Source organism: Sugiyamaella lignohabitans, chromosome C (genome assembly GCF_001640025.1).
Source record: "Sugiyamaella lignohabitans strain CBS 10342 chromosome C, complete sequence".
Classification (NCBI taxonomy): domain Eukaryota; kingdom Fungi; phylum Ascomycota; class Dipodascomycetes; order Dipodascales; family Trichomonascaceae; genus Sugiyamaella; species Sugiyamaella lignohabitans.
The window spans coordinates 768050-793359 of NC_031671.1; the positions used below are offsets into that span (position 1 = coordinate 768050).

Here is a 25310-nt window from a genome sequence, read left to right on the forward strand (position 1 = left end):
AATCTATATAGCGACAAAACTTCAAAGGAATAGTTTCCATGCCAGAGTCACATGGCAAGAAATGCAATTTCATCTAATCCTATATCGTATTATTATGCACTATTAATTCACTCGTACTATACTGCTACTGATCTTACTCGTTCATACCCAATAGAAAGTTTAAGACCATCTGGATAAATTAGGATAATATGAGACCGTTAAGTAAAGGTTAGCATTGTTGTGAATGATATATGAATATCAGCTAGGTCTGAGAAGAGATGGGGAACCAGAATATTGACCCGAGTTGGACCCCGAATAAAGATGAGCGCGATACGCGATTAGACTTTCTAAGTATTCCCTGATGTCATAGTCATATGCATTGCACTGTTCTTGCCATTCCTCCTCATGCTCATGTTCACAAATTGCCCCTATTTCAATGCCCCGTAGAAAAGTGTTGAAGCTGTCTCGAATTTGCTACATCCTACCTCGATTCTCTGTTTTGTTGTTTATAACCTTATGGAACTGTCTCGGAGTTACAACTTTCGGTTCCGTGCAGAAAATAACCCATGTCGGATGTTAGCATTACCGTGTTACTGGATGTACATATACCCGACTATGATTAGTCGGATCGATTTAGTATCCTTAGTATCCACAACCAATTACATCAAGGTTGTTACAAAATTTGCCTTTTTGCCCTTTGGTGATTGAATCCTTATCTTTACATAGCAGATCAAGAAAATTATTAGTTGACATCATGGAACTTGACTTGTAAGTGATAAATAATAGGTGTACAACTAAAGAACGAGCCCTACATACCTAACTGAGACGGAATAATCACAGCAGATACCAATAAGATTTCCATGACGAGCCCCATATAAAGCACAAAATTGAATTGAGGTTCGCCATTAATTCAACGGAATATTTTTTTTCCCGGGATTGGATGGATGAATCCTTAACGACAAGCGGTCAGTTTACCTATCGCTTGATATGTATATTCGCTTATCTTTTAGATTTTATAAAAAAGTGGGGTGCATCCCGAACCAGAAATTTCACGTGGGGGTGACAGCTGCTTATAATTACTCCATGGCGCCGTAAGATATCGCAATACACAACCCTATTTCTTCAATTAGATTTATATTAGAGTGAAAGTAAGTATCACTACTATGGTGAAGATATTGATGAAGTAGTTATTAACGATAACAGTAATGACTGCTATTAAGAACCAAATTCTACTCCTAGGCAGTGTTAGTCTCGCCAAAAAGGAATATCAAGAACTCTCGGAACTTGCTGAGCTCATCTCATACACTTCGTCCAGCCGTGAAGAGTTCATTGCTGATTTAAAGACTAAATATAAGGAGATTACTGCTATCTACAGTACTTTTGCTGGCGAAAAGGCTGTTGGTGGAATAGACGAGGAAATTGTTAGCCATTTCCCTCCATCTTTGAAGTACATTTGCCATAATGGTGCTGGTTATGACCTTGTACAGGTCGAATACCTCACCAAACGTGGCATTCAACTCTCCAATACTCCAGATGCTGTTGCTAATGCCACTGCCGATACCGCCGTATATCTTATCTTATCGGCTTTGCGTAACTTTAGTCGTTTAAGTGAAGAGTTGAGAAAAGGAAACTGGCTTGGTACTGTGCCACTGGCCCGTGAACCCAAAGATAAAGTCTTAGGAATCCTCGGTATGGGAAGTATTGGCCATCTCGTTCATGAGAAGGTGATTCCTCTTGGATTTTCAAAAGTCATCTACTATAACAGACATCAACTGCCCAAGGAAAAGGAAAAGGGTGCTGAATATGTTACCTTTGATGAGCTTCTTGCACAATCTGATGTCCTCTTCGTTAGCGTTCCTCTTAATGCTGGAACCAGACATATTATTAACGCTGAGGCACTAGCTAAGGCTAAGGATGGCGTTGTAGTTGTGAACACAGCTCGTGGTGCTGTTATTGACGAAGAGGCTTTGGTTCAGGCTCTCGAATCTGGTAAAGTTTCCAATGTTGGTCTTGATGTTTTCGAATTTGAGCCTAAAATTCATCCTGGCTTGCTAGCTAATCCTAATGCCGTTCTGCTTCCTCACGTTGGCACTCATACTGTTGAGTCGCGCACTGAAATGGAGCTTACTGTTATTCGTAACATTCGTTCCGCATTGACTACTGGTAAAGTGATTGATGTTGTCCCAGAGCAACAAAAAAAGTAAATAAATAGACTAGAATTTTTTTTTTTTTGCTATGCGTCAGATCGCGTGAGCCATCGCGTATTGATGTGTAATCAATTCGGTGTCAATCTGTCAAGCAATATCTCTTGGTGCCGTTTGCTCCTCTTTGGTGAATGAGAAATACTAGGAATTACATGGCAACAACTGATGCAATTTAGGACATGACCAAACAATATATTTTACTAACTATTATTTGCTTTAAACTTTTCAATATATGCACGAAGTTGAGTTGAAAAGTTATCATCTGGCCGCGTTGTTAGATCAGCAATCGTCTCAAGTTCCTTGGTAACAACAACGAAACCCTCTTTGACGTCAGTGATGCTATTATCAGAAAACCCAAAAACAAGATCGTCAGTGGCTTCTGAAATGGATTTAATGCAAGTATTAATTTTGATAATTTTCGTTGACTCTGTGTTTTCCAGTCTTTTACACAGTGTTTTACACAAGACTTCTGTTACAGTAGGCAATCGAATAAACATGTCTTTCCATTTGATACCAACTTGTCTCAGTTCCTTAGAGAGTGGTTTAGATGGTGCACTGAAGTTGAATTCTTCAAAGTCGTCAACTTCTTCTGAATCAGATACAGCGGACGGCGGTTTATCTACATCGTCATCGTTGTTTTCGTCATCACTATCTTCACGTTCTTCTTCCATTAGCTCTTTGAATTCTTCCACAGCATCTCTAATGATTCCCGAGTAAGCTGTGATCTTTCCTTGTAGTACTGCCACTGGTCCATTATCTATCAATGCTTGCAATTTCTTACAACTTTCCCAAACTTCACCCACCGATACTAATGTTCTTGCATTGCTGTCAGCAGATGCCGGGCGAAGATTTTGCAGTAACAACCGTTCTCTGACGACAGCTTCTTTCAATTCTTCTAAAAAGGAGTTCTCCGCTAGAAAGAGCATATCTATATGGTCCTTAACTTCAGGTTTCATTAGCCCTGTTTTGTCATCTTCGTCTATTGCATTATAAGCCGCTACAAGCAGTCTCGGTAGTTTCCCAGCCTCCTCTAAGCATTTTAACGCAGCTTCCCCTGAGATGGGTGGTTTGAATGCCAGAGCTAGCTTTGTTGTATGTGCTTGCCAGAGAGAACTGATATCTTTGATGGCATTGAGACTATTTTCGACTTTATGAGTGACTGCATGATCTAAGTTGCCTCCTTCATGATCCAATATCTTAAGAAGATTGGCAATTTCAGCGAGCAGAGTAGAATGAATATCTTTGGATGAGGCCATCTTGATTTCCCTGTCAATTCTATCAATTCTGGCACCGATTGTGATTTGATTCTAAATAATATATTTGAGCCGCATTTGATTAATTATCGCCGCATACGGGCAAGGGTCTAAAATCTGCAGCTTCGCAGTATAAATTGTTCCACTTGAAATTTCTGATTTCTCTTTTTTTCTTCTTTTTTTTCTTTGATACGAATGTCTCCTATTCACTGCACCATTTAGGACCAATGAATGAGTGGAGGGGAAAAGGAGCCTAGACGAAGTTCAACAGCCAACCTCATAATCAAGAACATTATCTCTTAATCTGTTTTTGATACTGGGCAGCTTGATACATACTGGTCGATGGTAGTGGTGTTTATAGATTCAGTCTGGTAGAGCCATATTTTTGTTACAATCCAGCTTCGGTCAATGAAGAGCCATTGTCATTGGCAATGAAGCACTGACTGAGTAGTGGCTTAGTTATAGCCTGTTACGTGTAGTTACCACTTAATGATATAGATAAAAGTACCCTTGGGCGGCTGGGCTCCGCCCCCGACCCTGGCTCGTCTCCACTAGCTCAAGTCATCATGTTTTAGGAGTGTCGATGCATGACCAATACATTTGGTAATTGTTACCCCTAGCTCGGGCGAAATGCTGTCTACTCTCAACATTAGCTAAATTTGGCTGAATCAAGCAGGTTCACAGTAGGTAGAGTGGTATAGGTATACAAGCTTCGCTCGCTTTTTCTGGCCTGCTGGGGCTGCTACTGAATCGGCTGCAACACAAAATATACCTCAATTAAAGCCGAATCATCAAAGTAATTTCCCGTCACAGATAAGTTCGTGTTACACAGATGCTGTTGGAATCTGCTCTCACGGTAGTATGTATTCTTTTAGAGCCCTGCCTGATTCAACGGAACAAATAGATTGAGAGGTGTTGCAAGAGCAAAGAGTGAAGGAGGACTGATGTCGAGTTGGGATTATTCGATATGAAGCGAAACTATTCAAACCCGGCAACAGTAGATAGATACACCTTGTATACAGTATGGAGATCTTGCTATTCTCCCCTCCAATGAATAAGTCACTCAAAGTACGCTCCACCTCAGACTGGTCCAGGCTGGTCCTAGTCTGAATTTAAAATTGTAAATGAGCTGTCCACTGATTCTCTGTTTGGAAACGGAATAATTCCATATTCTGGCACAGTTCCATCTATGTTATATTCATGTTATTAGTTTTTTGTTCTATGCTCTCCGATAATATGATCGCTAAGGGAGGCGCCAAAATGAAGTTAGTCCGATAGATACAGACTACCTAGAATTTAGGAGGTAATGATCATTTCTTAATATCACACCAGTGCCATATTTTACTCTCCATACAATTCAAGATAGAATAGAATATTTACATCTGAGTTGTCCCATTCCAGTGATACCCGTTATGCCATTGGAAAGCTTCTTCGGATCATCTCGTCTAAAATAAAAGGTCGTCACATTATACATATTCTGCAGACTTATACCAGATACAAAAGGATCAGTCTGAACAACAGGCTGGCCAACATAAACCTTTGGAATCGATTCAGAAATTACCCATATCCATCCAATGAGCTCTAGATCTGAAGTTTTCCTGTTTTTCTCTCTGGATTGGTTCTGCTCTTATCACATCCAAGCTGCTTATATGGACAATTACGGTTACTATGACGTCTATTTCAATTTACACCAGCGTCCTGTCATTGCAAATACAGACTTGGTTCATTTCCGTATTAGTAAGGGTTGACCATTGGGGCAGAAAATCTATGATAGTAGGAGGGAGGAGCTCGTCTCTGTATCTGGATGCTTTCATGGGGCAAGTTCCTGTACACACCAACTTGCACGACGATAAGGATTGCGGCAGGCCCTGACCTATCAAAAATACTGAAATCCAGGAAGGATTTGATCTATCCAGGAATCATGAAAAAACCAAATACCTTGAGCAGGGTATATTTATATGCACATTGATAAGATAGGCGGGGATACATACATAGCGCAGATAATATGCACGTCGATAAGATAGGCGGGGGTACATACATAGCGCAGTTAAATGCAGAATCTGACATGGCAATTCCATCGCGATGGAGCTTATTTCTCTGGGCGGCTGATATCATATCCTTGTCACATGAAAAAGAGGGGCTCAAATTACAGGTGGTGTGTAGCTCACGGGCTTAATTAAAAAAAAGCGGGAAACTAGACACCCTTAACTTGGTCAGAGAGAGCGGCGTGCCTTCGTATCTATTAATGGGTACATTACCCATGGCCTAGCAAAATAACATATGCAGAAAAAAGTAAATGTCGACTCACATGTCCCAAACACATCACAACCAACAATAAAGTGGAAAAAGAAACGTTTTTTTGTTTATAAAAGCGCGCTTTCGGCTGCTACTGCTGCTCTCTTCTTCTTTTTCTCCCCTTACTGTTACAACCAAAAATGTATCGTGCTCGTACTACTGCCGCTACCGCTACTTCTTCTGCAAACGCTTTTCGAATTATCCCTCGCATACCATACATTGCCAGACCCCGCCCAATCACACTTAAACGAACCTTTTCTCCACCCATTCAGTCTCCTCTTAGAACCGTCACCAATGTCTCCCGCACCGAATCTACTACGAGTTCCCGTCACAGTTCTCGTTCTTCCTCCACCACCACTTCCCGCAGTGCTTCTACTTCTGGTAGCACAGCCACTCTAGCTCGTCTCTTCCATCATTCTACCGCTTCCTCCTCTTCTGGAACCACTCCCTCCTGTTTCAGACGTTCTGCTACCCACCCTTCCACATCATTCTCCACCTCTTCTTCCCCACACTCTGGTACTCGCTCCACCTCATTTTCATCGCATTCCACCACCCACTCCACATCTACTGCTTCCTCGTCTCGCTCCACCTCTTCCCCCTCACGTCCTCCCACCACCAACAGATTCACCCCACTTGCCACTTCCACCCCTTTACCCACAATTCGTACCCGGTCTGTTTCTTCCTCATCCATCCCTTCTCAACGCATTACACTCGCACCCTTCTCGTCTCGTAATACCCGCTCTACCTCCTGCCCCTCCATCCCCACGGCAGCTCCGATCTCTACAACGACACGTGCCCCTAGTTCAGTTCCCAGTTCTCGCTCCAGTTCTCACTCCAGCTCTCGCTCCAGCTCTCACCCCGGCTTTCACTCGAGCGCTAACTCCAACTCCCGTCACCACTCCAACCACCATTCCTCTCGCTCCACCACCTCAACCATCTCCGATACCTACATGAACCCCCGCAAGGCCCCTTCTATTCCCAGACCATCGAAGCCATCCTCTCGCACCGTTGCCACCACCGCAGCTCACTCTCAACGTCTGTTGAACAGACTTGCTAACCTGCCTTCCAGACTTACTAACTATTCCTATGGTTCCAAAGAGTACTTGAAGTTCGAAGCTTTTATGGATAGCTTGAACCTCAGCTATGCTTACAGTGGTGCCTGCGATGACAAGCTGACGTTTACCTGTTTAAAGGTTACTGTTGAGCAAGCTAGAATTCAACGACGAGCCCTCTTGAAGCAACTACTGGCAGTCAACGAAGCTTACCTGAAGCTCCTTGATATGGGAGTTGATACCCTCGACCTACATCAAACCAAGAAATCAGAGATTCTCATGAGTTTGGGTAAGTTAGAGCGATTCTGCGATATAGCCAAGATCACGCTTGAATCGGAATAAGCTTGAGGTCTCGGGCAACAAGCAACCACCGCCATAGCTATAAATACAGGAGTATGTAGTGCCCCAAATAAGTGCCTCTGATTGCCTCCGGCAAACGAGCTCGGGCAGGGCCCGATATTCGTTATTCATATTATAATTCCCATCCAATATTTTGCATATAATCAACTATAGTATAAATAAATGAAGCTTGAGTCCAAAACAAGGATTTGTAACTAAGAGAAGAGAAGACGGGCCAGTGAGTTCCTTCATTTGACTATAAATCGAATTGAGTAGTAGTGGCAGAGGGAGGCACGAAATTGTCTTACGTGGAATGTTGTCTTAAATCTGTGATGCATCATATCAACTCTTTAAAATCATCGAATGGATATGTTACTACCGTTTGCTCCATTCAAAAGGATTCCCAAGTACGTCGAAGCTGGGCAGTTATAGCACTACATCTGTGAAACTTAATAGATTTCAAATTGAAAGCGTAGAAACACCAGTGGCGACATCCTTGGTTGTGGTATGCACGTCTCTAAAACTCGTAGAACAAAATGATTCCATTTGAGGGATAGAGAGGGGTTCGGGGTGCAATGGCTGGCTAGTGACGGCTATGAGTTGTACTATTCATAGCTCTGGTACTAGCTAGTTAGAAGCAAGACAGTCGCATTTGAGACCAGCACTACCCTTTTCGGTTCCCCAACTGTACTATAATAAATTATCATTTATTCTAGGGCTTGATGACTTGGTTAATTTGTGGACAGGAAGAGGCCCTCCAAAAGACGAGAAAACCCATCAAAGATGAGGACAGCATTAATACTTAGAGGTGGAACAACCCCGGTGAGTGGAAGTGCTCTACCTGCAGAGACTGATAGTTCTGGGGATATGCTAAGAGACCAATGCTGTCTTTTCAGTTTATCGGTGTGGTGAATAATGCTCTGAGCACCTCAGTGGCTGACAGCATGAGTACAGCAGTGGTCGATATATTCTATATGTATCCAAGGTAAATGGATCGGTTGGTGGTTATTGAAACTAGAGGCGAGATCATGAAAGCGAGTGGTAGTGGTGGTCTCATGGTAGGCTAATAAGCCCTCATCAGTTGATCTTATGGGCAATGAATCATTTCCCCAGTTACACTGGAATGATTGAATTGAAAGATCCGTACAAGCTACAGTATATTAGATGATAGTTTTTGGTTGTATTTGAAATAAAAAATCTTTTTATAGAGAAATACTCAAGAGTTTGGGCATGGTACAGTATCTTGATATATATTTGCTACCCTTATAAGTTATAGTGGTATAAGCAAGGCCCACTTGCTAAGATGTGCGCAATTCGAAATGCTGGATACTTGCTCAGTGACTGTAGTACGATGTGTATTCTACTATCATTTTGAATAACGGGCATCTCTTCTTAGTGAATTGTTCGCTGTTGGACATCTAAACATTAGTCAACTTATCCTTCATGTGGCATTCTACTCTATTCCAAATGTTCTCACTGTACCTGCATCGTTATAATATAATAAATCTTGTTTAAAGTCCTATACTATACATAATTAATACAATTCAAATAATTTCAAATCCCATCATTTACACATTACCAGGAGGACTGCTCACTTTTTTACCTGATTACAGGCTGTTTACTTTGGCTTTTTTGAATTCAATATTTTTGACGCCACTGGATTCCCCATTAAGATATCAAAATGATTTATAATATTTTAATGAGTACACGGGAAAACGGTTCAGCTACCGGTTTACACCTTTATTAACGCTTACTGGGAAAAAACCGGTACTAGTCATCTCTACCATAAGAGAACAACGTCTAAAGTAATTGCGGAGCTTTGGCCAAAAAAGCCAATACCGCTTTTAAGCCCTTCTTGGAATCAAGGAGGACTTTTAGATCTAGCATCGCAGAAGCATCACGTAAGATCTGACGATGATTTTCAGTGACTGGGCACTCACATAATAGATGTTTAACATCTTCTTCCTCTCCACATTCACATTGATGGGGTCGGTTGTTGATTTTAAACCTCTTGAAGAACATTCCAAACGCTCCTTTGGCTGTTCGTAACTGCACCAGTTTACTGAGTTCATTCTTTGAGCATTCATTTAAGAAATATCTCAAAGGGTTTTTGTGGTCTGCATTATATAACCTTGGAAGAGTATATGACCGGTAAAACTCTCCTTTTGCAGACGTCCGGTATTGTGTTTCCCATATTGTGTGATGTCTTTGATAAATCTTTTTCTTTAGTTCACTCTTGACCTTCCAGGCTTTACTTTCACATTCCATGTCCTCTTTCTTCCACGGCGGTTTCCGTCGTCGAATCCGGTCTTGAAAGATTTCCTCTTTGGGTAGAACCTCATAGAGTCGTTGGACCAACTCATTGTGTTCCATATGCTTTCTCCACCATGTAGACTCAGCATTAACTGGGTTCTCAGGATCCACATTACGATGTAGTCGCACGATATAATTATCCTGTAAGGTATCATATCGTTGCTCTAAAGGCATGATGTCAGTATCTCTATGGAGGCAATCGATGGGTGTTTGATGAACCTGCATCGTTATAAAATATACTCCTGGGTAGATAGACAAATACCTAACGTACCCATCTGAGTTTAATACGCACTTACAAGTTACTAATGTATGACGGTATATATTCTCCAATTATATAGCTGGTCATACCCTAATGAATAGGGGCAAATATTGTAAGCATTATTTGTCGAGATTGATAATGCTGTGAAATCTTCAATCCTCACTACCTATTCAGTCTAAAGAGGGCCTATATTTATATGTGCTCGTTCTCGTTGTCAGATTTGTGCAGAGGATAAAAATACTTTTCAAAATCAGGACGGATGGCAACAAAATATTTCAACTTCTTTTAGCTCTATGGCTCTCCCATGCGGTGTTTATGTTTATAGCGCCTTTTAAGGTTATGCTTGCTTGCATGATGGTTGCTTTTTCTGATTATGCATGTAAGCCGCAGATCTGTGCGTCTGTACTCATTAGTGTGTTCCACACATTCATAGAGACTAGTGCAAAACCAGCTGGAAGAAAGAGAAATGAGAATTGCAAAACATTCAGAGGTTCAATTGGTACAATTTCCCATTTAATATACTTATCTGATTTCTCTCTTTCGAATGATACCCATCAAACTATATATTGTGATAAGACTGCAAGCAAGGTTTCTGCACCCCAATATGCAGCGGTTCGTATGTTATGGCATTGGTCTCCCACCCTGGTGTTCTTCCCGCATGAAGTCCCAAATTATTATAAATAGGAGTGAAATCTCCTGCTTCTCCCTTCCTCCTACACACCACTTTCAACCAAATTTTTATTGACCCTACACCCACTATTCTCAAGACCCTAACATAAACAGATATTTTACTCATGAACTATCAGACATACCTGGACTCAAACCTACGTAAGTGAATACCGGTGACTAGTACTGATAATAGGACTGGATTCTGTTACTAAATTCTTCCTAGATTTTTTCCAATTCTTGTGACACTAGGTGGTATCGAAGGTGGCTCTACAGTATATTACATTGGGGAAACCAGAACTGCAAATGGTTAATGGCTGCCTACTATGCTAGATTCATCGCTATGACCAGATCCTGGCATTGTTGGAGCTAGTATATGCGCCCGCCATGGCTATCTGGTTCTGACTATAGACAGGCGCTGGTAACAGCTGCGGTCTATGATAGGTAATATATGTCGGAGTCACTGGAGATAATAGAACGTACTTGGCGCCTGTTATGGCGACTTGTTGTTTTCGGCCTAGGCTGGCAGTGAAAGTACCTGGCGCCGACATCGGCGACTGGTACTGAGCTGACTGGCGCCGGCATTGGCTGCTTTCAAGACACATGCCCACTATTAATATAGACATTTTACATATTTACTTTTGAAATAAATATATTATATCTATTATATTATATGATCCGGGGACTGGATGATGAAGTTTGGACCCAAAGCTGTCTAAGATGGCGGACGGCATCGGGTATGGACTGGTGCTTGTGTTATATTGGCTGCCGTATTAACCGGTTAGTACACTCCAAGCATTCAAGTGATAGTCTCCAGTTACTAGGATCACACCTGCATAAGATGGCCGACTTTTATTGATGGTTTTTTTATTGATGGTTTTGGGACGTGTTAAGTCGTGTAGTTAAGTACTGTAGACTGGAGCCCCCACTCCCTGCGTTGGCTTAGATTCTACACCAGTTCACCGGTGATGCTTGGAGTACTAAGGCCCTTGAAACTGGAGCTGGAATAGGTCAAGTATACTGCTTAGGAAGGTAGGAATGCACTTGGCATTGATATCACCAGACAGGTGCCGGGAAAGGTGAAGGTGCCGTTGCTTATCTTCTGGCTACCGTCGTTACTAGGCGATATACTTCAAATTACTTTCGACCGGCACTAACTGGTAGGGCGGGGATTGTCTCCCAGATATTGATGAAGCTGTATGCTTGGAGCGAATGATAGGGATACTGACGGGTGGTACAACACTAGTCAGATGGGAGCGTCTCCTGTTGTAGACGATATTCTCTGACCTAGGAAAGTTCCATTCCTTATCAGCAATCGTCAGTGGCTGTTTCCGCCAAGTGAATTCTAAGGATATATTATTCTCCAGTGTGAGAGGTGGAGAGCCAACGTTGGCATCTGGTAGACCATATCGGCCGCAAAGGGCCTAAGGTAGTGCGCTTGTCCCACATTATTTCATTGTTGTATAATCAGCATTCCTACCGTTATAAGTATTTAAAACTGGCAGTATACGGCCCTGTTCTATGCCAGAAAGCCAAGGTGGCATCTAGTAGTCACATACACAGTTCTTCAGTATCTACAGCCTCCCTCCTTCGAGTCCCAATTACAGCCGTCACTAGGGATGTCCCCACACTATAAGCTGCCCCCGGATGTAGATAAGACAGTTGAAACTAGTCATTACCCAGAAGACGAGACAAACATCAACATCATCAAACTACTTTCCCATTGTATATTTCATCAAACTTCTCGGCAAGTCTCTATGCCGTATCCTTCAGCCTTTATTATCTTAAATTTGGTGCCATTTCCAGGCAGACTTTGACACCCGCAATAGTGACGTTACAACAAGCTTCCCTCAAATTGGTCTAACATGCATCGGAAACTAGTGCCTCCGCTCTTTAATAAGAACTTGAGATATAATCAAACTATGAAATGCATGTTAGAGGGCGACTGATTCAAACTATCGACATATGCTATTTGGCCCGGGATGATAGTTTCTTTTGCTGTTTATATTCATCCGGTTGTCCGAACTGCAACATACCCCGAGTATGGATATATATCGGAACTCACAGTCGAAAGCAAATAGCAACACACCTCTTGGCTTAAGAGGACTGACCTGTGTGGTTTCCTTCTCTATCTGGAGATGTTATACTTGCGTATTTGTTTTAGAGAGCCGAGGACGCTCGAGTTTCTTGGTGGAGTACCCCCATTGTTTAGGGCGAGCTCTGTCCGTTTCCTTTGAACTTCATGAACCTGGATAGCGCCGATTATGACCAGAGCCCCGAGCCTGGGCCTACTACACTTTTCTGGTAATGGTTCTGATAATGGTTCTGGTAAAGGTTACGAGTCAGGAGAGGCTTGTTAATAGGGTCTCAAATTGATTTAGCTATTGGAACGAGTTAGATGATTTGCGAATTGGCTAGGTTCAAGAATAATTATAAGCTTTATGAGGCCACCAAACACGAACTGTGGTCGAGGTAGAGGATCTAGAGAAACTCTCTGCCGAAGAAGTACCTGGTGGAAAAAGAAGCCGAGCTCCACCCGTTCCATAGTGGTCTTGATTTTTAGTGACCACTGAATCTGTTTCTGAGTTTCTCACCGCTTTAGCTCATTAGTTTTCAATTTAAGTTGGACACATAAACTATAGTCATTTCTGTCATAACCAGGATCATGAGTTGCCATCTTTGGCCCTAGCTTGTCTCCTCCCCAGAACTCGATGTAGTCCGACCCCGAGCCTTCATCCTCCCAGTAAACGACTCGAGCGTAGCGAGAGGAGCTACGGGGTCTGGGGCAGAGCCCCAGCCGCCGGAGGCATACTTAACCACCATCAAACATCAAGATTTATAAGCTTCTTCGTTATCTTTACATTTACAATCTGATCTCGATATTAAATTAGGTAGGCAGTGTTTCAGGATTTCTAAGTTTATGTACATTATACATTGATAAATGAGGACCCAATTTTATCTGATGTGCACCGTTAGTTGTAGCCCCTGACCACCGTCACCGGCAGTCAACCTGCCGCGGGCTTCTCTATTGCACATTTCTCCGGGGCAACTGCGACCTCGAGCGGACAGCCGCAACGGCGCACGATACGAAGTAATAGTTAGCCCGTTTCGGCTGCAACGGATTAAACTGAAACCGCCAATTAATCTCATGTAAGCATGCAGGTATTTAGTAATGCCCGCTGCAGATCATACGCTTGCCGTACTTAACCACCGCGCCCCCCACGTACAGTACGCACGGACTCTAAAGTCCGCCGCCGCGGTGGAGAGTGGTGTCCGTTGCATACGACGGACATTGGATGTAATATATATATCTATCCATGGACTCTATTAGCTATGGAATCGGAACCCTAGTTTTCTTGTCAGGCATCGACTTTTGATTTAACAAATTGAAATATTTGTTGGTTGTATTGCATACAATTTTAGACTTCAAAATGGACCCGAATAGTCAGCCGGCTTTTTCGAGCACTGTCTATTTTGTTCCCAGTGGCAGTTCTGGTCATGGATTAAACTTGGTCAAGACACTCGCATCAGTAGGTAACTCAGTAGTGATAACAACTGCTGCTAATCCTGAGATGTCAATAGACCTTCAAAATTGGGTTAAGAACCATTCAAATGTACATGTTTTGAAGTACGATGGGTCGAATGAGAGCGATGCTGACGACGTAGCCAACCAAATTATCGAGCTGACAGGCGGTATCGATGTAGTGGTCAACACCAGGACCTGGTGAGAAGAGGAGTGGTGGCAAGATTCGGTTCTAGGATATACAAACATCGACACGAATAGGTCTTGAGCTGTCTTCAACGACTGTACAAACAGTTCAATAGACTGTCGGGGAACGGTCGGTCCTGGCATGATTCTCCGCCTAATTTCCCGCATGGACTTTCGTTGCAGGCCGTGATTTGCCGGTCCGATCAACGGCCGCCATGGTGCAGCATGATCGCCGTGCCTGGCGAAGAGGAAACCGATATCAACGAAGTATGCGATTAATACGATGCATACTGGTATCTTCACTGGAGAATATCCGTTTGAACAGTATGGATTCGCGTCGTAAAACCGTGTTTTTACAGGGCCAAGGTGCAGACTATAAGCATTGATAGAGCGGAGGTGGTAATTTCATCTCACCATGGTTGCACACGGTACATATTTGCACTTGAAAGATAGAGGCTCAGCTCAAGTGACATGTCAAGGGGCAAATGTGGTATAATGATTTATGATGAATGATTTATGATAGAGTAAATAATAATGAATAGATAAGATTAGATAAGATAAGATAGTTCGGCGCCGCATATTGCAATGTTGACCCCTGGTTAGGGTAGCAAGACTTGTTTCCTAATTTGACCTATCCAGGGGAAATGCCGATCGTTCCACATGGAGGAGTCCCCATCTTCAGACCGTTTTACAAGGCGGCGAACCTGAAGCAGCAACTCAAAACCGAACTTAAATTGGGCATCCATGAGAACGTGTGGCTGGTGGACTGCTTCTCTATGATGAGCCCACCAGTGCCTCCGGCGGCTGGGGCTGCGCCCCAGACCCCCCTGCTCCTCTCGCTGCGCTCGAGTCGTTATGCTACGGTCCCCAGCATCTTCAGATCCCCCCACTCTGCTCGCGAAGCGAGCACAACGGGGTCCGGGGCGACGCCCCGGCCTGCCGGAGGCATGTCCCAAGACCCCTTCGTCTCGGATCCGACCACATCAGCCGCTGCCGCGGATGGGGCCAGGGTTATCTCTGCAAGGGCCGCACCAGCCCACGTAAGTCAGAACTAAACAGCCCCAGTATGCTAGTCTGTACCGCCGCGTCACTTAGTGGGTGCATATCGAAGCGCCATCATCCGTGGAAATCTTCAATTGTTTCTCCTCTACTACAGCTGTTGTGGAATAACAATCCAGTTATTCAGACAGACATAGACTCATAGGAACACCACACGGACAGGCTACAGGGTGCTTGCTGTGATTCTATTAGAAGAGTACCGTTTTTTAGAGTCGTAGAACGGTATCTCAGTCCAATTCCATCCCTTGTTTGACGGTTTGGTGGTGCAACCACTGTGAAACAATATATATCTGGATTCGCGTGCTCAGCTCATCTGAGTGTTGTGATTTTCTATCCTGATACCTTTGGAAGTCTAGGAGAGAGTAAGTATTATCTGAATTGATATCATATCTTGCTGGTAGGTGGAGTCGGACTGGGGTTTACTCAGATCGATTCTTTCTACGATCCGTTGGCATATCTGCAACACTTTACGACCCCGCAACCAAACACATCAAGTCTCAAGGTTCATAACTTGACGGTTGTTGTTTTGTACATTAAAATGCTTTCTTCACACTACAGAACTGACTGTTGAACTGTATATATCTAGTTGATTTATGGCACGATTTACTAACACGAATAGTTTAATCATGAGCACTACTGCCTCCCGGGGTGGCAGACAGCCATCTGTTTCGGGCCGAAACGGTAGCAATGGTGGAGGTAGGAGATTCAATGGTGGTGGTGGTGGCAACTCTGGCCAGGGCTCATCATCGTCTGCGAATGGTAACGGTATCAACTCAGGCACCAATTTGGCTGCTGTTGATCCACCTCTTGTTAGAGGAGGTCCTGGTGGAAGAGCCAGCCTTAGTGGTCCTAGCACTACTTCTGGCCCTGGTTCGAATGCCACTGCTGGTTCAGGATCTGGTGCTGGATCTCGTGGTAGTGGTGGTATTGGACCTAAAAATGCATGGAGTAAGCCTCTTCAGTCGTCAGTGACAACTACTTCTGGAGGCTCTTCAGGTTCTGGTACCACTGTATCCAATAATAATTCCAATTCAAATTCTGGCGCATTAAGCAATGTTGCTGGTTCAAACGAATCGAACTCACAGAACCATTCATCAGCAGCCGCAGCAACCCCAGCTTCTTCTGCCTTTTCTTCGGGTTCTACAGAGTCAGTAGCCTCTGGTGACCCTGAAAAGCACATGAATGATAGACTGACTTTCCTGCTAGCCAAATCGATTGGCTGTACTGCGATTGTGACGGTTGCATCTGGACATAGATATAAAGGTATTCTAGCCGGTGCTTTGACCGACTCTGATTTAGGAGTTGTGTTGAGATTTGCTGAAAAAACATCTTCAGTGCCGGGAATCGAAGACGAAGATGCCGCTGCTGACCCGAATGGCAACAGCGGCACTTCTGGTACTACTGGAAATAAGGCCAGTGGAAATAACTCTACTAGTGCAGCAGGCGACGATGGTAAGAATAAACGCAATGGATCTGAGGAGCAAAAGCGTTTCGACAAACTAGTCATAGCTCCAAAGGATTGTGTTGACATATTTATTGAGAACCCAGACCTCACGCCTGATGTCAAGTCAGAAACACCTGCCAACTCCGTTTCGAGCGGAATCAATAAAAGTAGCGGGGCTTTCAAAACTGATACAGACATTTCCGGACGCAGAAATGGACTGGGAGGAGAAAGAGAACTTCAAAGGTGGACACCCGACTCTAATATTGAACTTGGAGTTACTTTGGAAGAGACTGCTGGCTCAAACTCTGGTGGCTGGGACCAGTTTTCGGTAAACAAACAAAAGTTCGGCGTGGCTTCTACTTATGATGAGCACTATTATACTACGGCTATTGATAAGAGTCACCCTGAATATCAAGAAAGAGCCCGACGTGCAGAGCAGATTGCTGCTGAAATCACAAAATCTGGGCATGGTGGAAATGTCCACCTTGCCGAAGAAAGAGGTCTCGCTATAGACGATAGTGGCCTTGATGAGGAAGACAAATATTCTGGTGTGGATAGAGGCCAGCAGAAGCGTGACAGTTTAGGACAAACATCAGGACAGAGCCAGAGAGTGCCGGTTCAAAAACTGTTTCAACAAGCTCACCGGGAAAAGCTTCAAGGCCAGGGTCAAGCACAGACTGGTTATGAACCCGACCAAAGACAAACGCCTTCACCACCTGTCCCATCCGGTTCTACCAAGGCGAAAAAGTATACCCCACCTCAATTTAGAGCACCAACAGGTGTCAAGGGAGTTCCAGGTGTTCCATATGATCCAGCCATCGTTTCGAGTTCTTTGGCCTCCCCTGATGGTAGCCTTGCTCCTAGGACTCAAGATATGTCGGCCCGTGTTGGGAAGTCAGATGACAAGTCCAACACACCTACTGCTGTTGCTCCTGCTGCTACTGCTTCTGCTACTGCTTCTGCCGCGCCAGTTGTCCAAGCTGCTAATTCTGAAGGAGCTAATGCTTCTTCAAACACTTCAGCCTCTGATTCACCGTCTGGTGGTATTGAAAAGGAACTGGCTGGTAATTTCCGCCAGTTTGTATCTGTCGAGGTACAAAGGCTGAATCAAAAGAAACAATACTTACAAAAAAGAGAAAAGTCCGAGAGGTTACATGATTTCAAGAAGTTCTCGGAAGACTATAAAATTAACGCTCCGGTGCCTTTAGACTTGGTACCTATTTTAGCCAAGGGTAAAGATAAACAAGAGGAGATAGTTCAAAGAGCAGCTGCCAATGCTGCTGCAGCTCATAGCCCTAAAACCTCGCCATCAACCTCTAAGACCTCGACGGTGGCACCAGCTCTTCCAGCTACTGGGTCACCTCGTGGAACATCTACTGAGTCTTCTCCTGCCATTACCAACAACACACATCCATCAACATTGGATGGTGCTACTAGTACTGGCACAAAGGCTGTCCTTCCTAACAAACCAACCACGAAACCTTCGACTGTTCAGCCAACTCCAGCTGTGCCTGCAGTTCCAGTACCGGTTTCAACAGCACCAGTCACTACCTCAGCTCCCGCTTCTACACCAGCTACTGGTACGCCTGTTCCTAGTGCAGCAGCTGCTGAAAAACCTAAATTCAATTTCAAGGTACCAGGGTTTAAACCCAATCCCTCTGCTCACTCTTTCACTCCATTCGGAGCAAAAGGATCTCCATCACCAGTTGCATCCCAAATCTCATCACCACAGACCAAGGTTACAGCACCTGTCCCTGAAACCGGTTCAGCCACTGGACGTGCACCAGTGGCCACGGCAACAGCAAATTCGGCTACTAGCGGTACTGCTACACCGAATTCTTTCTTTGGGGGCAGACAGCCAGGTGCTAAATCTCGTCAAAATAAGTTCAACCCCTTCTTGGAGGCAAAATCACATCACAAACCCGATGAAACTTTTACAATCGAACGGGCATTTGCTACTCCTCCAACATGGACTCCTGGTGTTGAGAAGTCATACTCTGAAGTTCTGACATCGTTAAAAATTAGCTCGCCTAGAATTGGAGGCTTTTTCCCTCCTGGTTCGGGTGGAATCGGATCACCCCGTCCATCTGTTACAGGATTTGCCCCTTCGGCCTCTCCAATGGGCATGTCCGGAGCTGCTAACCTTGTAGCAATGATGCCCGCTACTGCTTTTGATGAAGTTGGAAATCCTATAATGACAACTTCACCACCACCTATCCCTGGTCAGATGATGCCCGCTGGAATGGTCCCAGTGGGTTACCCACAATATGTGCCTCAATACGGAGCTCCACAGTATTATGGTCGGCCACCACCCATGGGCTTTCCTATGGGATATCTACCTCCCCAAGCTGGTTACGGTTCTCCTCGCATGCACCAAGCGATGATGGTCCCTCCTGGACAACCTTCTAACGGCTATTATCCTCCACAACACCAATTTATTCCACAACAACGAACACATCATAATAATAATAACAATTACTCAAGGCGAGGCTCGGCAGGACCTGGTAATCATGGTGGTGGTGGTGGCGGTCCTCCTACTTCGTTACCACCACAAATGCAGGGCCAGTTTCCACCGCCACCTGCCTCTAATGCGCTAAATTCAAAGTCCCCCACTCCAACGACCCCAGTTGAAGAAGAAAAATAGAACTTTTGTGCCCGCCCGTGCTTCGTGTTCTCGTCACCTGCTGGCTCTTAGCTCCTACTTTACATCCACAAACCTATGACAAAGTGCGAGATTTTGTATTATTTATGGTGGATCTGTCTAGTAAGAGAAATATATAATATTTCCTTCATATTTCAGCTTCTGATATGGTATTAGCGCTGTCTTTCTATTTGCCTTGCGACCATTATATGTGATTGGACCTAGCCCCTGGCCAGACTCCAGTGTTAAATCTGTGGTTTTAGACAGCTACTATCAGTATAAATGAACCAGAATATGTTTCTTCCAGAAGAAATGGTCCTTTAGACTGCCAAGTCCTTAGATCAGAAAAGTGGTCTATATTGCGCGATAAACTCGGGCCGATACGATAGCCCGGATCCGAAATATGCATGTACTCCAGATTTACACGGTGTAAACACTGCCCGTTCATATATAATGATCTATACAGCACACTAAACTTTCTCATTGTCGCCATGGACAAACTGATAACCGAGCTGATAGAGCAGCCAAAAGAGGGGTCGCACTTTCGAGATCCAGGATTGGGCCCATTGCCTTCAGCACAGAACCTGGATAAAGCTAGGAAGGTAATTGCTGAGACATCTAACAAGCTGCCTTTGGAGGGACTTGGGATCGAAAAAGTCGCGGGGATTCTGACAAATGACATACTGCCAGCATTGCCAAATCAATCTTCCCACTACTATGGTTTTGTAACTGGTGGTGCCACTCCAGCCGCCAGATTGGCCGACCATTTGGCAGTATGGGCTGATACAATGCCCCAGGTACACTTACCAGAGGAGTCGGTTAGTACCGACGTAGAAGATGCAGCTCTCAAGCTGCTTCTTGACCTTTTGAAATTAGAGAGAACTCAATGGCTAGGAAGAACTATTACCACAGGAGCCACAGCAAGCAATGTGTTAGCTCTTGCATGTGCCAGAGATTGGCTAGTTGGTAGTGATGAAGCTAGCATTGCTGAGCATGGCTTTGCAAATGCTTTGAAAGCAAGTGGAGTCCAAGATATCAAAATATATGTGTGTAAATCACACTCATCAATTGGCAAGGCTGCTTCAATTGTAGGTTTGGGTAGAAAATCCGTGGTTGAAATTTCCGATGCAGCCCATCTTTGGAACTTTGACATTGCCAAACTGGAGGAGCAGCTTATTTCGGATAAATCCAAATCTATTCGAAGTATTATTTGTGCAAATTTCGGTGAGGTAAACACAGGACAATACACCCAAGATATAAAAGAACTTCGACGTCTATGCGATCAATACAAAGCATGGCTACATATTGACGGAGCATTTGGCGTATACTTGCGGGCATTGGCCGACAAATATGATTCGGCGTATCATCAGCTTGCTCAGCGGGTAACTGCCGGCCTAGAATTAGCTGACAGCATTACTGGAGACTCTCACAAGACATTAAATGTGCCATATGATAGTGGTGTATTCTTTACCAAGCACAAAGAACTGCTTCAGCACATATTCCACAATCCTGGTGCTGTTTATCTGTCAGGTACCTCCGACAGCATCCCAAGCCCCTTGAATATAGGCATTGAAAATAGCCGTAGATTTCGTGCTCTTGCGGTATACTCGACTCTGCTTGCGTATGGGGAAGCAGGGTACTCTCAGTTTATTGAACGAATAATCCGTTTCTCGCAACGACTCTCAGCTTGGATTCATCAATCGCCAGATTATGAACTTTTGTTAGAATCGCCAAAAGATGCAATTTCTGTTGTCCTCTTTCGAGCAAAAGACACTGAAGCAAATAAAACACTCAAACAGAGAATCAACCAATCTGGTAAAATCTATGTTTCGGGCACGGTCTGGAATGGCAGCCCAGCCGTGAGAATTGCCCCATGCAACTGGAACATAGCTGACGGCGATGAGCAGATTGTAATCAATGTTCTGTCAACGTTCTAAGTCGGGCTTGACATTAGACTAAATGTATATTGTATATATATAGATAATGATACAGACAAATATAGCTTAGGGAATGGATATTTCGACGGAGCCCATGTTTTAAGCTGCAAGATAGCGGCAAGGGTGTAATCAGAAATATTGCGATAAGAAAAGCGTCGATCCACGCTTCATCTTCTAACATCGTTCAATTCAGTGTTAAGGAACTTATGAGTTCAATCTGGGTTAGAGGCCCAGTATGTGGTGTAGACAACTGCAGGTCAAGGCTTTGGAGATCAGTTGATGGTCGAAAAGTGTGTCAATATGGCCATGTGAAAGAGGGCATAGAAGTGGGAGATGATGATGACGACTTTTTAGCATTTGGGCGAGTAATATCAAGACCCAGTAGCCGGAGAAACTCCTCGGCTCAAGAGAAAGAACATGCTTTGATAGGAGCCGCTGCACAGGCTCTCTACTTTCAATGCCTACAGGTTGTATTGAGGCAGCAAGTAAAATGGTTGATTGAAGAAAAAGGTGTCCCTTCAGAACTGGAGGGTGTGGTGAGATCCCTATGGACAATATTGGTCAACCAAACTAAATTTGGAGTATCTAATATGAACTCCAGCAGGGCCAGTAGCGCTGCTAAAAGCGATGCTTCTCAAGATGAATCTGAGAAATACACTACCCACAACGATGAAGATACGGGAAATGATGAGGATGAGGATGATTATGATGATGATGGTGATGAGGAAAACAATTACAGAAATGATAGTGATACTGAGAGGGAAAGACGAGGGAGAAGGAAAATCAAGACAGAAAAGTTACCTGAAATAAAATTCGGCCATCTTGTGGTAATCTGCTATTTAGGATGTGTGACTATACGAAGTCCAGTTTATTTGTACGACTTTCAAAAATGGATCGAAAGATTAGAGTTCCCTTTTATCAGAGCTTTAGCTTATTTGCCCTTAGAGATGTCGCAGAAGGTAGTTGGGACACATTATCGGGGTCTATTATCACCTGAGATACCAAGGGATGGGAAATTACACGGTTTACTTGCCGAACTTGGTAGCTTCTATATTCACTCTGGAGTAACTTTTCCACCTCAGCCTGTTGAACCGTTGCTGTTCAGAATGATAAAAGATTTACTGCTACCTCCAGAGATATATGTTGCAAGTGAAAAGCTTGCAGAGGCCTTGGAAATAAGTCTTTTGGTGTCCATTTCCAATCATTATTATCCACAATTTGAGACTGCACTATTTGGTGTGATAATAATTGCAGTGAGACTCTGCTATGGTGTAGGTGATGAATGGACAAGGGTTCCCAAGTCATATTCCACACCAGCTTCTAAAACTATTGATTGGGATCTGTGGTGTGACATAATGCGAAAAATTTGGGTTGAAGATGACGAGTTTTTTGATGTCAACGAGTCTGATATCTGTTATTGGGACCCTGAGAAAAGTGAAAGGTATCTTAGCTGGGTTGAAAATAGTCTGCTGATTCTCCCACGGTTCAGATCGGAGTACAAGCGACTACTCCAACTCTTTCCGCTTGGAAAATATGACAAAAGCGGAAATCCAATGAGCACAAAGGCTTTTGAGCCTCGACAGGGGCACCCTCGATCTGATCTTGCTATTCATGCTGGAGAGAAGGAGATAGAAGAGCTCTACCGAATAGTACAGTCTACCACTAGGAATGTTGAATGCCACTATCCAGAGGACGTTTTAGACAAAATCAAAGTCAAAGGCGTTTTACTTAGTCCTGGAGCCAGGTTTGAGACGTATCGACAAAACGACAAGCTTCCTTTATTTATGACAATAGTTTGTCATGTTGGATCCAAACTTTGCGGGGTAAGCTTTGACTCTGTTAAACGATTGATACATGATTTAGACCGAAAATGCAATAAACTTGACTTTTCTGCCATGTCTGAGCAATCCTTCTACTAAATTCAGCTCTGGTCGTCTGAAACTTCACTTATAAAACGTGACATTTGTTTTTAGACATCTTGCACTAATTATTATATATTTATTCAGTTATTTATTACTTTTTTGCCATCCCCCCAGGCGTGTTATTATACGCGTTCTGCCAGCCAGTCAATTTGTAAACTAATTTATTTTAAAGGTCATATTATATTATTACACCGACATTTTCATCTCAATCTTAGATTGGGGTTTATATCCTTCGACAACAAAATCCTCATACTTGAAATCATCAATATCGGTGATATCTCTTGCAAAGCGCAGAGTAGGGAAGTCTGTAGGGGTTCTCGCAATTTGCACTTTGAGCGCTTCAACATGGTCTGCGTAGACATGAGCATCGCCCATTGTGTGAATAAAATCACCACATTCTATTCCACAAACCTTAGCGATCATCTTCGTTAACAAAGCATAAGAGGCAATATTAAATGGCACTCCCAAGCCCATATCACAACTTCTTTGATATAACTGACAAGAAAGCTCTGGCTTACCATTACGGAAGCTTACATAAAACTGAGAAAATACGTGACAAGGTGGAAGAGCCATATCGTTCATATCGGCGGGATTCCATGCTGACATGATTATTCGTCTGTCATATGGTGTCTCCTTGATTTTTCGTATCACTTCTGCCAGTTGATCTACTCCTTTACCAGAGTAATCAGTATCGCAATCCTCATATTTGGCGCCAAAATGTCTCCATTGGAAACCATACACGGGTCCAAGATCTCCCTCACGTCTGTGTTCTAGTCCTCGCTTGTCCAAAAACTCTCGACTTCCATTGCCATCCCAAATATGAACGCCTCTGTCAGAAAGCAATTTCGAATCAGTAGACCCTTTGACAAACCATAATAGTTCTTCCAAGACACCTTTGAAATATACTCGTTTAGTAGTTAAAAGTGGCAAGGTGCCATTCCGGAGGCTGAAGCGTAGTTGATTTGGGGCAAACAAACTATATGTGCCTGTGCCTGTTCTGTCGGCTCTAAATTCTCCTTGCTCAATAATATCTTTACAAAGGTCTAAGTATGCTCTCTCTTCAACATTTTCCGTGTTTGTCTTAACTGGACCTCCAGTAGTCAAGCTTTCGTCTGAAGTCATTGTTTTGTGGATATATATTAGAGTTGAAAATCAGAACGCGTGTACATGCATAAGTAAATTAGTGAAGGTCGCGTTTGGAACATACGTGAATAGATAAGATAAGCAGATATTATATGCGAAGAATCATTCGTTTTATGTGAGAATATTTCGAAAAAAGAATATGGACATACTCTATAATTCTGAGCTGTCTCTGATTTAGTGAAGGCGTTATCGATACAAAGATACTAGCTCAAGGGAAGATGGAATTAGAAAAAAAAGATGACTGCTGCGGGAATCGAACCCGCGGCGACAGATTGGAAGTCTATCATGTTACCACTACACCAAGCAGCCTAGAACTGCGGAAATTTAAGGCCGAGGGATATGTTGTATCCGGGTTAGAGGTCTTACGCGTCTTAGAAGTTAGTACAAGAAGACTTAATGTATTAATATTGAAACTCACCTTAGAAGTTAGTATAGGAAGACTTAGTGATAACCAAGGTTACTGTTCAGACTTCTGAAGGAAACTACGAGTATTTAGATATGTTATATTTCAGGGTTAGGTTATGTGCTATTGACCGATAAGATAATGAAGAGTGGGACATATGGTGTCTATTGCCCTCTCCACACGATTTTGTCGAGCAGGTGTATGATACCTTTCTTGGTTCTCTTTATTCACTCCCTCGCCCGACGGGTCTCACTGGGAGTTAGTTGGGCGTCATAGCGCATTCTATGGCAAGCGGCCCTTTATTAAGCCGAAGGACAAACTATTTTCCTATTAGCTGCACGGGACCGGAGTCATTAGCTTTCTTGGTTTTCTTTATTCACTCTCTCGGCCCGACGGGTCTCACTGGGCAATAGCGCATTCTATGGCCAGCGGCCCTTTATTAAGCCGAAGGGCAAACTATTTTCCGATTGGTTGCACGGTACCGGAGTCTTGGAACTACATATAAGTTCATTTTTGTACTTTTTCTGCAACTTGGCACGAAACGCAGTCGACTCTTTATGCTTCCGTATTTCCTAAAAAAAGCCGGACATCCCAATTTCTAGCCCAGCGCTGCTAAATACGTACCTGTCGATCATATTACGTGTGCTGAATATTTATCATTCGACATGGCTTCGGCGCTCACTGTAGCGATA

At 43.6% G+C, this 25310-nt stretch overlaps 8 protein-coding genes and 1 non-coding gene across 9 annotated transcripts; 5 read left to right on the forward strand and 4 right to left on the reverse strand.

The window, feature by feature from the left end:
• Nucleotides 1-1184: 1184 nt before the first annotated feature.
• GOR1 (Gor1p) lies at nt 1185-2183 on the forward strand (the record flags this gene model as incomplete). Its single annotated transcript, XM_018880988.1, has 1 exon — nt 1185-2183. One exon carries the CDS (start codon nt 1185-1187, stop codon nt 2181-2183), a length of 999 nt encoding a protein of 332 aa, XP_018733624.1.
• Nucleotides 2184-2383: 200 nt separating this feature from the next.
• AWJ20_3948 (uncharacterized protein) lies at nt 2384-3439 on the reverse strand (the record flags this gene model as incomplete). Its single annotated transcript, XM_018880989.1, has 1 exon — nt 2384-3439. One exon carries the CDS (start codon nt 3437-3439, stop codon nt 2384-2386), a length of 1056 nt encoding a protein of 351 aa, XP_018733625.1.
• A 5483-nt stretch (nt 3440-8922) lies between these two features.
• On the reverse strand, nt 8923-9609 carry AWJ20_3949 (uncharacterized protein; the record flags this gene model as incomplete). Its single annotated transcript, XM_018880990.1, has 1 exon — nt 8923-9609. The coding sequence occupies one exon, from the start codon at nt 9607-9609 to the stop codon at nt 8923-8925; it is 687 nt and encodes a 228-aa protein (XP_018733626.1).
• A 4182-nt stretch (nt 9610-13791) lies between these two features.
• Nucleotides 13792-14088, forward strand: AWJ20_3950 (uncharacterized protein; the record flags this gene model as incomplete). The annotated part of the gene is made up of 1 exon (XM_018880992.1): nt 13792-14088. The coding sequence occupies one exon, from the start codon at nt 13792-13794 to the stop codon at nt 14086-14088; it is 297 nt and encodes a 98-aa protein (XP_018733627.1).
• Nucleotides 14089-15754: 1666 nt separating this feature from the next.
• On the forward strand, nt 15755-19216 carry PBP1 (Pbp1p; the record flags this gene model as incomplete). Its single annotated transcript, XM_018880993.1, has 1 exon — nt 15755-19216. One exon carries the CDS (start codon nt 15755-15757, stop codon nt 19214-19216), a length of 3462 nt encoding a protein of 1153 aa, XP_018733628.1.
• A 488-nt stretch (nt 19217-19704) lies between these two features.
• AWJ20_3952 (uncharacterized protein) lies at nt 19705-21150 on the forward strand (the record flags this gene model as incomplete). The annotated part of the gene is made up of 1 exon (XM_018880994.1): nt 19705-21150. The coding sequence occupies one exon, from the start codon at nt 19705-19707 to the stop codon at nt 21148-21150; it is 1446 nt and encodes a 481-aa protein (XP_018733629.1).
• Nucleotides 21151-21356: 206 nt separating this feature from the next.
• On the forward strand, nt 21357-23069 carry RRN7 (Rrn7p; the record flags this gene model as incomplete). The annotated part of the gene is made up of 1 exon (XM_018880995.1): nt 21357-23069. One exon carries the CDS (start codon nt 21357-21359, stop codon nt 23067-23069), a length of 1713 nt encoding a protein of 570 aa, XP_018733630.1.
• A 189-nt stretch (nt 23070-23258) lies between these two features.
• On the reverse strand, nt 23259-24194 carry CDC21 (thymidylate synthase; the record flags this gene model as incomplete). The annotated part of the gene is made up of 1 exon (XM_018880996.1): nt 23259-24194. The coding sequence occupies one exon, from the start codon at nt 24192-24194 to the stop codon at nt 23259-23261; it is 936 nt and encodes a 311-aa protein (XP_018733631.1).
• Nucleotides 24195-24453: 259 nt separating this feature from the next.
• On the reverse strand, nt 24454-24524 carry AWJ20_3955 (the record flags this gene model as incomplete). The annotated part of the gene is made up of 1 exon: nt 24454-24524. It is a non-coding gene; the product is annotated as a tRNA-Gly (tRNA).
• Nucleotides 24525-25310: the final 786 nt, after the last annotated feature.